This window comes from Rhodofomes roseus (genome assembly GCF_022264815.1).
Source record: "Rhodofomes roseus strain CIRM-BRFM 1785 chromosome Unknown C8Q71scaffold_4, whole genome shotgun sequence".
In the NCBI taxonomy this organism is placed as follows: Eukaryota; Fungi; Basidiomycota; class Agaricomycetes; order Polyporales; family Fomitopsidaceae; genus Rhodofomes; species Rhodofomes roseus.
The window spans coordinates 2,038,365-2,053,019 of NW_025952960.1; the positions used below are offsets into that span (position 1 = coordinate 2,038,365).

Here is a 14,655-nt window from a genome sequence, read left to right on the forward strand (position 1 = left end):
CGACGACTGTAATCCTGAACGAGTTTTATGGAAGTCTGAGAGGATGATTATGACTCGAACCGTGATAATTATCGCCGCACTTGCTAGACTTCTCGGAATGAACACCGCAAGCAGGTTGGTATCCATGCAACGGTGATAATTTGCTCACTGAAACACGACTGTATGAGTCGGTATGAATATTTAAATTTCAATTGCAAGGGGCGCACCGTATGCCACTGTGTATTGTCGATACATGCCAAAAGTGGCAAGCGACTTACCGTTTTCGGCAGGATTGTGGCGGGAGAACCTGACGGCTCGCGATCTAACGCCGTCACTTGCAGTTCTCTGAGATGTAAGTCCTGACATGACGTAGGGTATATCAGAGATGGGTCAATGACGACAGCTGGCTTGCTACCTGCTCACGAGTATATAAAGACGGCGCGCCGCCATCCGTCCGCACTACCTCCTCTCCCCCATACTAGCCACTCACTCTCGTTCAGAACAAGCTTGGGAGGAATCGACTCCCAGTCAGGTATATGAGTACAGAATGAATATTTGCACTAATCCAGGGCAAAAGTCGGTCACTGCTGCAAAGATAGTAGGTGCGGATCTCGACCTCAGCCGACAGGGGTTCTCACCTTGGTGGTGGATCGAGACTCCTGCGAGAGCGTAGGTGATGGCCGACAGGAAGCTGTCGACCAAGAGGCGTCTGGTGCCTTCGTAGCCCAAGGTACGCTGGTACTGTTAGGACGTGTAGCTTGCAGCAACCTCAGCTGTTCCCAAGGCCCGGACCAGCGCCTTGAGGATGCAGGGACAAAGAGCACCAAGGAGACGAGATCCATATGCATGATACGAGGCCAACAAGAGAGGAACCCGGTACAATGCCTGCGCATGCGTTTCCAGGTATGTTCATTGTTCCGCGCCATCGACGAAGACAACAGCTGGAGATCCTTGCTCACGGCAGGTTTTCTAGGCAACGGAAGAATGTACACATGCTCACCTCGTGGAGGGCACCATGCAGCTGAGATAGGCCTGGCACGGGGTACCGCCAATCCGCACTGCAGTGCTTTCATAGGCTTTCATTCATACAACGCTGTCGATCAGGAACGGGGCGATCGAGTCCTCGGACGCGCTACGCGCACCGAGAGCCTGTGTTGCGAGCATTGCAAAAAGTCAATCAGCACATAAGCGAAGATCGAGACTGGCCTGCACGTAGGAGGCTCTTGGGAAGGGATGTCGACATAGCAACCCAGACGGCGCGCAGATGCGGGGGGAGGACAAGGAGGCGTCAGATCTTGCTTTGCTCTCCCATACCACCACTCGAAGTCGCTCCCTACGCCCCCATCTCTGCGAAGCTCGTTAGCACGCAGTCCACACTCCTTGCAGTCACTCTTTCGCGTGTTCAGACAAGTTCTCTATTCACTTCCGTTCCCTGAAACACGAGGCTCGCGGAACCATTGCGGAGGTTGCCGGGTGACGCCACCGGCTAACAGGCCTGCTATATTGGGTGAGTGTTGATTTGGATCGTCGAGCGCGTTTTCTTCGCCCTGCTCGCCCCCACGAGGCTGCCCGTTGTCAATCTACACGAGGCTCTCGCGTTCAAGGCCCCTGAACAGCGAGCTTGCCTCCGAGCCTCCGTCAGCCGTGCTGCGCCCGCGTGCACGTCGGAAACCCATCTAATCGTCCCGCCGACTCGCGCTCTGCCACCCTACTCTTGCTTACTCTACGCTCGCGTTGCATGCCTTTAGTGCCTAATCTACGAATATGTCACGACAGTACGACTCGAGTACGCCGTCGTCCGAGGACCCTTCGTCAAAATCTTCGCACCCGCCGTCCAGCTCTGGCTCGCCCCCAGACAGCACAGGCGACCTGGAACGCCCCAGCACCGAAGAGCAGCCTTCTTCGCCCCCGCAATCCCCACCGGGAAAGTCGTCCAGCTCGGAGGGCTACCCGTCCTGGCTTCCCAAGCGTCCTCCGCCACCCGCGCCGCGCTCCACTTTGCAGTCCTCTGTCGCTGGCATGTACACCGCTGGCGCCGAGCCCGGTCCAAGCACTGAGCCTTTCGTAGGGCGGAAGCCGACGCCTCGCTCAGTGCGCATTGTCAGCCTGCAGGGGTCTGACCCCCAAGCGGAGAAGGAGTCAAAGGCACGTCGCGAGCCCACAGACCAGTCGCGCGCGTTCTCTGGGCCTGCACACACACGTGTATGGTCCCGCGCGACGAGCGCAGGCCTCACGCCGACGCTCTTCTCAGCGGGCTCGCCTCAGTTTCCGCGGCCGCGGTTCCGCTCGATTGGGCTCCATCTGGAGCTGCTGCGACACCCTTCATGGAGGATGCGTTGCCTTTTCTTCCTCTTCCCTCTTTTCGTCTTTGGGCACATTCCCCTGCAGACGTTCTTCGATTTCAATGCTGTATTCATCTTGATTCTGTGAGTGACGTTTGTTCTGGCGCTCATTTTGGTGCTCATGATCTGCAGGATCGCCAAGTACCCGAACCCTTCTGCGCCTGGTGTGCCGGGCTCAGGGCGGGATTGGGCGCTTGCTGCAGCCGCCTACATTGCTTGCTGGTTCACCTGGATCTTTGTAATCTTTATTGTATATGAGCTCCTCTATTCCTTCTACCGCCGCTGGAGAGTCAGTGAGTGCCCGCGTCTCCCAATTGTCTCGTCGCAATTGTGCTCACCCTGCTACCAGAACGACCGCTAATGTTCCCCCTGTACATGTCCTCGCCCGCATTCAGCCTTGCCTCTATGACGTCGTACACCAACTTCTGCTTCATGTATCATATTCGCATGTCCGCGTTCTCTGGGGAGTACGCCTCCCTGCGCGACGGACTCGCCGAGACGGCGAACTTCTACGCGCAGAACTGGTCGACAGTCATCCTGCTCATGCCGCGCGCGGCGCTTTCACTCGCGGTTCTGCTGGCGTTCTGGTCTCCGCAGCCCGGCGCGATCGCACAAGGCGACGCTGGGGTTAGCCCGCGAGACGGGACGTTCTTCCGTGCGGATGGCACCCTCACTGACTACGCCCGCGGCGTACTCATCGCCAACGCTGCTTGGACGGCGTGGCGAATCCTTGTCCTCTTCGCGAGCTTGTACGTGTCTCTCGTGGCGTGATGTCAAGAGTACGGGAGCTGACCTCGTACTTTAGTATTGGCCTCTGGATTGTCAGTGGGCAGGGCTGTGCCGGCCTCTGCGGGCCTCGCTATCGCTGGGAGGAAGACGACGCCGAGAAGACTGCAACGCTTGTTAACGACACGCTGTCCGAGCAAGACGCACTCCCGTGGTCGTGGAAGGAGTGTACCCTCCTGCGCATCAAGGACGCGCACGATTTCTGTCTGACGACGAAGCAGCCGCGCGGCGCGGGCCGCGAGTCGCGCGAGCCCTCCATCCCGATCGAGGGCATGGAGCGCATCTTCGCGGCGGTGGGCCTGCCGTCGGCACACCATCCCGCGCGGCGGGGTGTGCTCTCCGGGGAGCTGTTCGAGAGTCCGGAGCCGAGAGTGGGCGAGGAGGTCCCTGGGGATGATGAGAAGCGCCGAATGAGCAAGTCCGCACCAGAGCTGTCGGATGTCGCGTACCCTCCGCCGACGGCGAGGCCGAAGGGCAAGCAACCTGCTGCGCCGCCATCGGCGTATCCGTTTGCAGCGTATCCTGCGCAGGTGTCTTCGGAGGAGAGCGTGCCTTTCCCGCCGTCGCCTGAACCTGATGAGGAGAGGGAGCCGCCAACCGAGCCAGGTGAAGAGGAAGGAGAGGAGGGCGAAGAAGAGGAAGAGGAGGAGGAAGAAGAAGCAGAGGAGAGTGAGGAACCTTCAGACAGACGGACTTCCGGCTCAATGTCCAGTCTCGGACGACCCGTAGTCTCAAGATATCCCTTCCAGTTCCGTGCGCCAACACGGGCTAGTGCTTCCTCCGCGTCGCACCGGTCGCCCATGTCACGTTCTAGCCCTCATTCTACTTCGACGCCGTCGCGATCTACGCACACCCACTCAACACCCTCGACGCGTCCCTCACACTCTACGCAGTCGACGGGCAACCGCGAGTCGTCGGACTCACCTGGCGCAAGCTCGAACGCGCATAACACCTCGATGTCGTCCAGCTTCAGCGGCAGCGTCATCCCAATGCCTCCGAGGCATCCGCAGGTACAGAGGAGAGCAAGAGCGGGCACAGTTCCTGCACTGCCCGCGTCCCCCACGCCTGCTGTATATCCCGCGGGACGGCCGCGTGCGCGAACACGCACCGAAAGCGTGGTGACGGATACGTCGATGACGTTTGGCCAGCTCCCTGCGCCTGTTTTTGATTCGGATCTTGACCCTCACGAGGATTCGTCACTCATGGACGTTCCCGAGGCAGAGGGTTCGATCGAGGAAGCGGAACAGGAGGATAGCGTGGGCTTGCTGTCGCAGGGCCCGAGCCCCCGTGCGTCCCGAGTGAGCCTCCGTCATCGGGCTAGTAACCTCTCGCATCGGCGGAATAATGGGTCGCGTTCCCGCTCCGGTAGGGGTTCAGGCTCCGGCTCAGGCTCAGGTTCAAGATCGCAGTCTCGTTCGCGCACGGACTCGGCAACCTCACGCTCGGAGTCCGCAAGGTCGAGGGCGCAGTCGTTGATCCATTCTCTGACAGCTGCCTCACGGTCATCGCTGGACCTCGCTCGGTCCCGTGCGAATTCTATGGTTCGACTGTCGGACTCGCCGTTCGAGTCGTCAGCTTCGGATGCGGTTCTGAGCAGCCCGGAGAACTACACGTTCGGCCATCCTCTCAGAGAGCAATGGCGCGCAGAGGAAGCAGGACAGGGTGACGTTCCCGAGGTTCCTGAGGTTCCGGAAATTGCTCTACCATCGTCTGAGTCTGGTTCAGACCATCATTCTGAAGGTGACGAGCATCCGCACGAGCTTCGGGAAGCTCGCTCCAATCTATCCACCAACGCACCCTCTGCCCATGCGCCCTCGGAACAGACGTCGGAATGGAGCTCCCATACTGAGCGCCTGGGGATTCCCATCGTCGGTCGACGACCTACTGCCGACGACAGTCAGCCCGACATCAGCACGGCTGACCAGTCATATGTGACCGCGCCGGCAACGGTTCTGGGCTCGACGACGACTTCCGTGCAAACCCCTTCAAGCTGGGGTGAAGTCGCGCGCTATCCTGATGAAACGTGGCGGCCTGCCTGAAATCGCGCGTGCTATGCGTGGACCTTTCTTGGGACGGACCTCTGGATGAACCATGAAAATCTAATCAGTTATTCTTGTGTTTATACCTACTATTGCACTTGCAGATCCTAGATTATTGCGCACGTCTTCGTTACCGCCTTCCCCCATCCGCCTTACCCCCTTCACGACCGCCCTCCGCATGATATTCACGCGATACCTTCGAACTGTCACATTACACAAAATACAAAAACGCATCGTGTTTCTTCAAGCATCCATTGATTACCCGACGTATGTACTTCCTGGAGAGATCGATATCACCGAGGAGAAATGTCATTACTGCGGCAGCCCTGTCAGAGTTCGCTAGATGCGTCAACGACACAGACGGAACAGTAGGACTGTCAGTGTCAAATATAGGTTCGACACAAACCCCTCGCACACGAGGAGGGTCTTTCAGGTGGCGAGACTACTTATGTACTGTCAATGTCATACTTAGAAACGCGCAGACTCAGACACGCTCGGTCACAAGCACGTGATACTACGTGACAAGACGCGTCGCGGGCTGGTCCACATATGGTACCTCTGCCAGTGTGCGACCGCCCGTATCGAGGCTAGCGAACACTGTCATCACACCCCTGGGGTACAAGTCTTGCACAATGTCGACGCCAAAGTCCAGCTTCGAATCGTTGATATCGACTACTAGTATCGCTGACGATGCTCACCTTCACGCCGCGCTTTCGAAGTATTTTTATCCAATATTTGACACACTACCCGCCAAGTGCTCACGGTCCATAACTGCCGCACTCCAGTCGACGGAGAAAGAATACCAGCTTATACGGGGTCTTGTGGCTGAAGTCGACCTCGAAGGACGAAAGCGAATGTTCGAAACAGATATAGAAGCTGCAGAGGCTTCCCAGGATCTCGCCGTCTGGACGGCCACCGAAAAGAAGTGGGCGACTGCAGTGGGCGGCTGGCTTGTGGCGTTGTGGCAGCTTGGGGTTGAGAAGGGGTGTGAGCGGCCGCTCGTGCGGGAGTGTCTCGTATTCTGCGAGGAGGTAATACGTCGCCTGGTACCGCCGCCCGACATAGCAGATGAGTGGTCAGAATGCATGATCCCGCATCTGAAGTTCTCCGCTGAAGACTGCGACGCAGGAATGTACATCGTCTCGATATATGCATCAAGGACAGCACGAACTATGCGGTGTTCCTGCATTACGATTGTCCCCTGGCTCACGGTCTGGCGTGGCTGTGGATGGAGCTACTCGCTGAGGCATTGGTCTCGGGGGACTCCGAGCTCCCTTTTGTCCGGGATGCTGTCGCATATTTGCAGTGGTCGAGCATATCCCGCATAGTGCAGGCATTTCTTGGAGTATGCATCACGTTCAACGGTACGTCCATGCCCACATCGACTCAGATACTGTTCTGAAGTGACTTGCATCAATAACAGAATACATCGACATAGAGATCGACAATAACGCGATTGAATTCAGTATCTTGCATTGGTCGAAGTGCAAGACACAAAAGCTACCTGAAGTGCGCGCGCTCTTCTTCGCTCCGGAGATTCAAACATTCAAAGCCTCCCCTGATTACCCCAGCTTCGACTCCCTCGTTGGCCGCCTGCCTAGCTTGAAAGATAACCTCCTGCACGTGACTCGCAAGAGAGTTTGTGACAACGCGCGGAGCCGGGTCCTCCGAATTCAGTGGGATGCAGCTGCAGCGATCTACAGCAAGTGGGGGACATCCATGGATTGTTTGGATCTTGCCACGGCCATGGAGGGCTTACCTGTGGAAGGGAACGTTCTGGATGCCCGGCTCGCCTTGTTCACACGGTTCTGCACACTCAGGCTCAGCAGCCGTGGGACAGCGGTATGCATGATGCAGAAGATCCTGCAATACGTCCTGAAGCGGTGCTGGATCCGGGTCGCCCAAGCATATCCCGGATGGGACGATGCGTGGGACTGGTTGGACGAGGCGGTGTCTGATGGACGATTGGCTGCACAGGCATTGACATTGCCTGCGGACGCGACCGATAGGCAGCGAACGCAGAGGAACGAGCAACTGGCTCACTTCAAGGCTCTCCTCGTCTCAATGGCGGCATCGAACGAGGACGAGAAACCAGCTGTGTCGCTCGTTGGACAGAAACACGACAGAGACGGAGAAACGAAGGCCCAGGGTTGGGGGGTAGCATGCGACGTACAACGTTGTTTGAAGAAGGTCGCGTCGTCTGGAACTCGAGACGACGTTGGTGTCGAGGCTCTGGCGAAGTCTGCGCTTGGGAATCAATATTTGGCTAGCGCTGACGGGGTGTTTGATGTTCTACACGACAGGTATGCACTCCTCTCCTGAACAAGTCACTATTCCACTGAGCCCTGCGTTCACCAGTACCTCCGACCTATCTGTTCGTACAGCATTGTATGCCCTGTGGGACGTTTTATGGGGTCAATGGGATGTCAAGCGTGACTATGCAACTGGCTCCGGAGATGCATGTCCAGTCGGACGTCCGGCGAAGAAAGTTCGCGAGTCGCGCAGAGGAGCGCCCAAGCCGACGATCGAAAGCTAAGTTATGCTTGATAGATACAACATCTCGACGTTCTTCCCTTTGTCCTTTAACGTTGTATCAGCATGATCTCTTTTACTTAATACTCAACGCAGCACGCATGCAGCGACAGAACGCTGCATATGGCAGCGAAGGAGATACTTGTGTTCCCGGAACGCGCGGGAACGCTCTGCGGAACGGCCTTTGGGAACGCGTCACACTGTGACGAGAGCTCAAAGCGTATTAGTTGATCAACTGAAGTGCACTAAGTATACAGTAGTAGTTGCAGTCTATGTAGCGCCGACTCGGACCATGTCCTGGACTTTGTTTTGTTCAAAGATTACATTGACCGGATCCACGGTGCACATCCATACCGTAGACTCTATGTAGAGTGTATCAAACCGAATGCTTGAGCTACTAGTAACGGCAAATGCCGTGCCGATAACAGTAGTTGGAACGATGGTAGACCCAACTTAGTTCATGACGGCGCATTGCATACACGTCTCGAGTCTCGACGCGAAGCCACAGACGCGTCTCGCGTTCGTCACGATCACGTGATCGAGACGCTGGCCAACTGCTGGCCGACATCCAACGCGTCGTAACCACTGACTATTAGTGTCTACCAGAGTACTTGCGACCGCCCACATCGAGTCGCAACCTACTATACTACGTAGCGATCACTGCCGTCACCCCCCTACGGCACACACTTCGCACAATGTCGACGCCAAGGTCCAACTTCGAGTCATTGATGTCGAGTGTCTCTGATGATGCTCACCTTCGCTCCGCACTTTCGACTCATCTATACCCTGTCCTCGGCAGCTTATCCCCTCTGTCCTCACAGGCCCTGGCTACCGCTCTTCAGGCAACGGATACCGATCTTCGTTATATACGGAGTCTCGTGGCTGAGGTTAATCTCGAAGGGCGAAAGCAGATTTTCAAGACGGATCTGAAGGCCGCAGAGGGCTCGCGGGATCTCACCGTCTGGAAAGCAACCGAGGAGAAGTCGCTAGATGCAATGTGCGGCTGGCTAGCGACACTGTGGCGGCTTGGGGTTGAGAAGAGGTGTGAACACCCGCTTGTGCGGGAGTGCCTCGTATTCTGCGAGGAGGTCATTCTTCGTACGGTACCACCGCCCGACGTAGCAGATGAGTGGTTAGTAATCTTTCTTTGCTTCTGAAGCCGCTCGCTGAGAACCGCTGCATAGGCATGCGCTTCGTCTCGACATCTACATCGACGATAGTAAATCGCGAGCTGTGTTCTATGAGACCGATTGTCTCCCGGGGCACGCACTTGCGTGGGTGTGGATGGAACTACTCGCTGAGGCGTTGCTTTCGGACTCACACTCCGAGTTACTATTCGTCAAGAATGCTGTCACGTATTTGCAGCAGTCGAGCATATCTTGCGTGGTACAATCATATCTTGGAGGATGCGTCAGGTTGAACAGTATGTCTCCATCTGCAATAACTCAGATCCTGGTCTGAAGTGAATTGTCTACATAACAGGATACATCGACATTCAAATGGATGGCATTCTCATTATATACGATATGTCGCATTGGTCACAACAAAAGCGGCGAAAACTGCTGGATCTGCGCGCGCTATTTCTCGCACCGGAGATCCAAGCATTCAGAGCATCCCCCACATCCTCCAGCTTCGACTCCGTCGTTAGCCGCCTACCTAGCCTGAAAGATGACTTGATGCGTGTGGCACGCGAGCGAGTCCGGGGCAACGCGCAGAGCCTGGTAATCCGAATTCAGTGGGACGCGGCTGCTGCGATCTACTGCACGTGGGGGACAGACACGGACCAAGCCGATCTCGCGGCAACCTTAGAGGGTTTACCTCTGGAAGGGAACATTTTAGACGCTTCAATCGCCTTATTCGTGCGTTCCTGCGCGAATGGCAAAACTTATATCACGGTGCCCCTCATGCGGAAAACCCTAACGGGTGTTCTGAAGCAGTGCTGGATGCAAGTTGCTCGTGCATACCCTGGATGGGACGACGCGTGGGACTGGTTAGACGGGGCCGTATGTGACGGCCAGCTGGCTGAAGAGGCGTTGCCCGCCGACGCCGTCGATAGGCCGCGAAATGGGAAAAATGAGCAACTAGCTCACTTCAAGGCGCTTCTCGGATCCACAGCAGCATCGGGCGAGGACGACAAGCTAGCTGTAGCTGGTCGGAAACACAACAGAGATGGCGAAACGAAGACCAAAGGTTGGGGTTTGGCAAGCGACGTGCAACGCTGCTTGAAGGAAATCGCTTTGAGTGATGTTCGATCTTACACACTTAACGTCGAGGCTTTGGCAAAGTCTGCGTTCGGCGGTGACTATCTGGCCAGCGTTAATGGAGTCTTCGACGTGCTGCACGACAGGTATGACTTCTCTTCTTGACCGGTCATCACTTCGCTGAGCTCTGTATTCAACAGTACATCCGAATTGCCTGTACGTGCGGCACTCTGTGCTCTACGGGACGTACTACGGGGCAAATGGGACGTCAAGCGTGACTATGTGACCGGCTCCGGAGATGCACATCCAGTCGGGCGTCCAGTGAAGAAAGCTCGTGAAAGAGCGCCACGACATTCCGATATTGTGCTGGTGTAATCTCTATGATGGATGACAGTCCGTGTGCTCATAGGCCACCGCTGAAGCTCCTGACCACGTGCGTATTCAAGGTTATGCTGGTGTTGTGTCCTATGTAATAACGCTACACCCCAGCAATGAACCGGTTTGCGGCATCGAGTCTCCAGAGCGCACTGGCACTGTAAAGTCTCACTACCGGTGTGACCGTATTTCTTCTCGCACGGCTTGGGTCTTGATGCGAACGGGACGACCATCTTCGCCTCGAGAGCACGAGCAGGGAGTTTGAAGTGCGCGTCAGCCGCCTCACAGGAGACTATGAATGTCAACCATGTTCAGCTCTCACAACCTGCAAGTTCAATGACAATGCGAATGTGTTCTGTATCGCCGTCCCAGTGTCACTATGAGAGTCCCGTCTGATGCAATGGCATGCAACTCTTCCAAGTCTCAATTCGTCTTTGCGTTGTCGTCAATCAATTGAAAATTTGTGTCGCTTTTCCTCGGTACATATGATGAAAGAATAGCCATTGGATCTACTTAAGGTGTGGGCTACGCGCTCTGGGACGCGATCTAGTTGCACGTTCTGCATGATTGTTGCACTCAATTCGACGAGGCCATGTAGAGCGACAAGAATGTACGACACATGCGGTCCAAGAAGATTGCTCACTATGAGAAGTACGTTATTCATGTATGCGATGGACCGTGGATGGACCGACAATGCTTACAACACCCCTTCACATATCTAACAGTCTCAATCGAACTCAACATCCCAAAAGCCCCTGCCTAGCACCGGCACCGTTGGGGGAAGATGCCTATTAATGTCCCTGCGCCAGCTCCGGCGATACGACGTCTGTGACTCTGTCTGAGTTTGGTGTTCAGCACCATGCCTGAAATAGAATCATTGAGCACGGGTCCTGCGTTGTTGATTAGATATGGGAAGACCTTCGTCCATCTCATTCATTCCTGGCCCACTCCTGAATATGACAAATCTGAACGCTCCCTCCCAGTGTACTGGCCGCCAATGGTCTGTCTGGCTAGCATCGATCCCTATGGCATCCGCCATTACGTTCATGAACTCAGACATGCGAATCACCGCGCATCGGGTGATCTTGAACTGGTCCCTCGCACGCGTACCTGCATTGAGAGTATACACAGTCTCCTCAACGATGAGGTGCGTGAGTGCCCGACTTGGGTCCTCGTGCAAACGCAGCGCACTGACGTACGGCCAAACATCCACTACTTCTCGCCAAGCGTTCCAGTCTTCCTTCTTCTGTGCAGCTGCCGGATCAATTCGCCGGTGTTGACGTTCTGCAGCCGGATGTTAACATCTTCGGGCAGTACGTTCGTGATCTGCCACAGGGAATGTGCTAGTTCAAAAACATAGTCGGCCTACGTCAGAACGAGTGCATAATAGCACCTCGTACCTTTCGCAGAATCCCTCCTGACCGACTCAAGGTCTGGTAGTGGCTCGCGTATGATATTGTTCTCTGGGCTGCCATCCATATGCAAAGCGTGCTGTATACGCTGTCGACGCGGTACCTCCATGATAGGCGTGGAGTTCATGACGGAAAGGTGAATTTCTGTCACAAGCTCTGGAGATGGCCCCAAGGGGCTTCTGGACGATCTCCGCGAGCAAGGGAACCAAAATCAAGGCTCGTCTAAGGATCACGGCTCTGAGATGTCATAGCTGGCGCTTCGAATGAAGCGCTGCGCTCAGCCTACGAAGGGTGTACATGGACAGGAAAGAGCAACAAGAGTACATAGTACCCGTCGTCCCATGCAACCCCGAGGCCCGGGAATATACAGACAGGACGTCTGTACCGAGTGTCGTTTCAGATAGGTGGCGACGCAAATGCAACAGCTACGCTTATGAGGCTATCGCACCGAGAAACAAGCCCAAGGTGACTCTTGATGATCGGCGGACCCTATCTTGACCAGCATGTGGATGTCGATATCTGGCCGTTCGCGCCCCCGCGGCTCGATGAACGGCCCGATTGAGACAAGCCTCAGATGTCCCAATATAAGTAAACGGCCCTACAGTACGACCAAATGGATAGTTGGGGATCTGCGCGTTCTGCAAATATATAGTCCATCATTGCCATAAACAGAAAACAGGATCATATAAAGTTACAGGTCCTGGAACACACCGGAGTTGATAGGGAAAGCGAGGGTACAAAGGGCACACAGCGAGCAGGCTGCTCGATTAGTATCTATATCGTGTGGAGTAGTCTGAAGGAGGCATGAGTACATTGACATAATACTGGTAGGTGAAGGGACATGCCTTTGGGAGAAACGACAAGACCTCGTCCTTTGGACGCGCCGCGATAGACTGTCTCGATAATGTCAATTAACTAGTGGATTAGACGTCAGCAAAACAGGTTGCGCCCGCGCATAAGAGTACGGACCTCCTGTTTATTATCCATTGGCCAATTACTGGACGTCCAAGGCAGTATTGTGAGTCAGGGATAAGATGCGAAGAAGGCAAGACATACATCTTGTTATTGTTACCAGTCCCCAGATCGATCATGATATGCTTGTTCCTAGTGTATGAGGAGTCAGATTACAATCAATGGACGTTCGCGGTGTGAGCACTTACCGATAGAAGAACATGACGGTACAAGGATCGTACAACTCGTACATCTATCCCCGGACGCACCGCCACTCGTGAGCCTCATGAAAGACATCCCTGGTCGTTCACATACCTTGTTGAAGTCAGGCACCTCCGTGATGTCAACGAGGTAGATCACAGCGAAGTTCTGCACTTTCTCCGCGACCGAGTAGAGGGTCTCGTCCATCGTCATGCACTGACTGTCCCAGTCGTGGCCGAAGCGAAGAACGACCACGCGATCTTCCTCAGACTTGATCGCCTCGTCAACGTGCCATCCAGACGGAAGGTGAGGAAGGAAATAGGACATGGCGAGCTATCTAGCGGCGGAAAGAGCAGGAGACGAGAGTGTATACGAGTCCAAGTCGAGCGACCTCCTGCAGCCACAGCGGTGAAGGCCCTGTGTTTGCCCGTGTTTGTCAAAGTCTGGAATGTACTTGCCTTTTCCGGAGTACTCATCCTGCGACGAGATTTCAGCCACTCCGCATTTGAAGCGCACTTGCCACTGAATCCCGCGACGCTCGACACTACAAAGTCCGCATTCATCTTCGAGGGTATACATAAAAATGGCTTCCACGCGCCCGATTGTATTCATGGACATCAACATTGGAGAGACCCCTGCGGGTCGCCTGAAGATGGAACTGTTCAGCGATATTGTGCCTAAGTAGGTAGCAGCAGAGACTGTGAGAGGTAACCGACGCTAATGTATGCTTTCATAGAACTGCTGAAAACTTCAGGCAGCTTTGTACAGGAGAGTACCGGTAAGTAATGTGATAGGACATCAGCGAATTGAATTGTCGGACTAACTCACAACTAGTGTGAACTCCCGACCACAAGGCTACAAGGGGGCAACTTTCCACAGGTGAGCAGCTCAGCGTATCTAGTCCGAGTCTTTGCAAATGCCTGCTGACAAGATCCTTGCTATAGAGTGTGAGTGTATGCGCTGTGATCACACTTCTTCGCTCATCCTGACGCTGGCCTGACCATTCAGTGTACCGAACTTCATGTGCCAAGGTACCACAATCATTTTTTTCTGCGAAGAATTCCCTGACGTTACGACCTCACTATAGGTGGAGACTTCATGAAGGGTGACGGTACCGGCTCGTTTTCGATCTACGGAGACAAGTTCCCAGTACGTCTCCGATCGCATACCGACCCAGTAGATCGACTGAGTGTTCGTGTTTTTAGGATGAGAACTTCCAAGAGAAGCATACCGTACCTGGCTTGCTGTCTATGGTATGTACTGCTGTCATCATGTGTAACTGGGGCACTCATACGAACTCTACGTTCAGGCGAACTCAGGCCCAAACACCAACGGTTGTCAGGTGAGGACCCATCGAGGCTCTAACAGCTCCAGCAACGTGGCGCTCAACCTCTGTTCGGATGTATCCAGTTCTTCATCACAACCGCCAAGTGCGACTTCCTGGACGGAAAGCACGTCGTATTCGGCAAGGTCATCGACGGCATGCTGACGCTGCGGAAAATCGAGAACGTCCCGACAGGACCAAACAACAGGCCGAAGCTAGCGGTGAAAATAATCGGTACGTAAATTCAATCGTCGTGTAGTCGCCATACTGATTCTGACGATGTCCGCAGAGTGTGGAGAGATGTGAACCCCTTGCTGATTCGTACTCTGAGATCACAATGACGTCGTCCAAAAGACGTAAAGTCACGGAAACCCAGTATTGCCCCCGGGGCTGATGCATGTACAGTCTTGTAGTAGTAAGTAATTGACCTGTCTACTCTCTTGGCTCACAAGCCGTTCGCATGAAGCGCGAGTGCTCTTGGGGCTTGTGTCGGACTCTGGATGCTCTGAGAGC

At 55.0% G+C, this 14,655-nt stretch overlaps 6 protein-coding genes across 6 annotated transcripts; 5 read left to right on the top strand and 1 right to left on the bottom strand.

Moving 5' to 3' along the window:
- The first annotated feature begins 1,511 nt into the window (after window positions 1-1,511).
- C8Q71DRAFT_743673 (uncharacterized protein) lies at window positions 1,512-5,560 on the top strand. The gene is made up of 4 exons (XM_047922898.1): window positions 1,512-2,405; window positions 2,454-2,614; window positions 2,671-3,070; window positions 3,127-5,560. The coding sequence occupies exons 1-4, from the start codon at window positions 1,744-1,746 to the stop codon at window positions 5,144-5,146; spliced, it is 3,243 nt and encodes a 1,080-aa protein (XP_047782609.1). The 5' UTR covers window positions 1,512-1,743; the 3' UTR covers window positions 5,147-5,560.
- A 152-nt stretch (window positions 5,561-5,712) lies between these two features.
- Window positions 5,713-6,858, top strand: C8Q71DRAFT_440921 (uncharacterized protein). The gene is made up of 4 exons (XM_047918567.1): window positions 5,713-6,221; window positions 6,275-6,510; window positions 6,570-6,655; window positions 6,718-6,858. The coding sequence occupies exons 1-4, from the start codon at window positions 5,779-5,781 to the stop codon at window positions 6,745-6,747; spliced, it is 795 nt and encodes a 264-aa protein (XP_047782610.1). The 5' UTR covers window positions 5,713-5,778; the 3' UTR covers window positions 6,748-6,858.
- Window positions 6,859-8,373: 1,515 nt separating this feature from the next.
- On the top strand, window positions 8,374-10,254 carry C8Q71DRAFT_854990 (uncharacterized protein; the record flags this gene model as incomplete). Its single annotated transcript, XM_047927130.1, has 4 exons — window positions 8,374-8,810; window positions 8,863-9,101; window positions 9,161-10,025; window positions 10,080-10,254. The coding sequence occupies 4 exons, from the start codon at window positions 8,374-8,376 to the stop codon at window positions 10,252-10,254; spliced, it is 1,716 nt and encodes a 571-aa protein (XP_047782611.1).
- A 539-nt stretch (window positions 10,255-10,793) lies between these two features.
- Window positions 10,794-12,048, top strand: C8Q71DRAFT_743678 (uncharacterized protein). The gene is made up of 2 exons (XM_047922899.1): window positions 10,794-11,597; window positions 11,655-12,048. The coding sequence occupies exons 1-2, from the start codon at window positions 11,114-11,116 to the stop codon at window positions 11,804-11,806; spliced, it is 636 nt and encodes a 211-aa protein (XP_047782612.1). The 5' UTR covers window positions 10,794-11,113; the 3' UTR covers window positions 11,807-12,048.
- Window positions 12,049-12,117: 69 nt separating this feature from the next.
- C8Q71DRAFT_905104 (mitosis protein DIM1-domain-containing protein) lies at window positions 12,118-13,194 on the bottom strand. Its single transcript, XM_047928881.1, has 6 exons — window positions 12,933-13,194; window positions 12,827-12,870; window positions 12,723-12,770; window positions 12,636-12,663; window positions 12,512-12,581; window positions 12,118-12,459 (listed from the first exon to the last, which is right to left on the bottom strand). The coding sequence occupies exons 1-6, from the start codon at window positions 13,143-13,145 to the stop codon at window positions 12,434-12,436; spliced, it is 429 nt and encodes a 142-aa protein (XP_047782613.1). The 5' UTR covers window positions 13,146-13,194; the 3' UTR covers window positions 12,118-12,433.
- Window positions 13,195-13,302: 108 nt separating this feature from the next.
- C8Q71DRAFT_743683 (cyclophilin-like domain-containing protein) lies at window positions 13,303-14,607 on the top strand. The gene is made up of 10 exons (XM_047922900.1): window positions 13,303-13,499; window positions 13,555-13,596; window positions 13,653-13,697; window positions 13,718-13,720; window positions 13,827-13,849; window positions 13,906-13,967; window positions 14,024-14,071; window positions 14,128-14,160; window positions 14,229-14,376; window positions 14,432-14,607. Exons 1-10 carry the CDS (start codon window positions 13,402-13,404, stop codon window positions 14,446-14,448), a joined length of 519 nt encoding a protein of 172 aa, XP_047782614.1. The 5' UTR covers window positions 13,303-13,401; the 3' UTR covers window positions 14,449-14,607.
- The last annotated feature ends 48 nt before the right edge of the window (window positions 14,608-14,655 follow it).

Bases quoted from the DNA above. Each gene is read 5' to 3' on its own strand.
- C8Q71DRAFT_743673 (XM_047922898.1), top strand. From the start codon at position 1,744: ATGTCACGACAGTACGACTCGAGTACGCCGTCGTCCGAGGACCCTTCG. The intron at 2,615-2,670 runs GTGAGTGCCCGC...CCCTGCTACCAG, and splicing joins CTACCGCCGCTGGAGAGTCA to AACGACCGCTAATGTTCCCC. The intron at 3,071-3,126 runs GTACGTGTCTCT...CTCGTACTTTAG, and splicing joins CTTGTCCTCTTCGCGAGCTT to TATTGGCCTCTGGATTGTCA.
- C8Q71DRAFT_440921 (XM_047918567.1), top strand. From the start codon at position 5,779: ATGTCGACGCCAAAGTCCAGCTTCGAATCGTTGATATCGACTACTAGT. The intron at 6,511-6,569 runs GTACGTCCATGC...CATCAATAACAG, and splicing joins AGTATGCATCACGTTCAACG to AATACATCGACATAGAGATC. The intron at 6,656-6,717 runs GTGCGCGCGCTC...TGATTACCCCAG, and splicing joins AGACACAAAAGCTACCTGAA to CTTCGACTCCCTCGTTGGCC.
- C8Q71DRAFT_743678 (XM_047922899.1), top strand. From the start codon at position 11,114: ATGCCTGAAATAGAATCATTGAGCACGGGTCCTGCGTTGTTGATTAGA. The intron at 11,598-11,654 runs CTAGTTCAAAAA...AGCACCTCGTAC, and splicing joins GATCTGCCACAGGGAATGTG to CTTTCGCAGAATCCCTCCTG.
- C8Q71DRAFT_905104 (XM_047928881.1), bottom strand. From the start codon at position 13,145: ATGTCCTATTTCCTTCCTCACCTTCCGTCTGGATGGCACGTTGACGAG. The intron at 12,664-12,722 runs GTATGTCTTGCC...TTGGACGTCCAG, and splicing joins ACTGGTAACAATAACAAGAT to TAATTGGCCAATGGATAATA. The intron at 12,460-12,511 runs GCATGTCCCTTC...TGCCTCCTTCAG, and splicing joins TCTTGTCGTTTCTCCCAAAG to ACTACTCCACACGATATAGA.
- C8Q71DRAFT_743683 (XM_047922900.1), top strand. From the start codon at position 13,402: ATGGCTTCCACGCGCCCGATTGTATTCATGGACATCAACATTGGAGAG. The intron at 13,850-13,905 runs GTACCACAATCA...ACCTCACTATAG, and splicing joins ACCGAACTTCATGTGCCAAG to GTGGAGACTTCATGAAGGGT. The intron at 14,072-14,127 runs GTATGTACTGCT...CTCTACGTTCAG, and splicing joins TACCTGGCTTGCTGTCTATG to GCGAACTCAGGCCCAAACAC.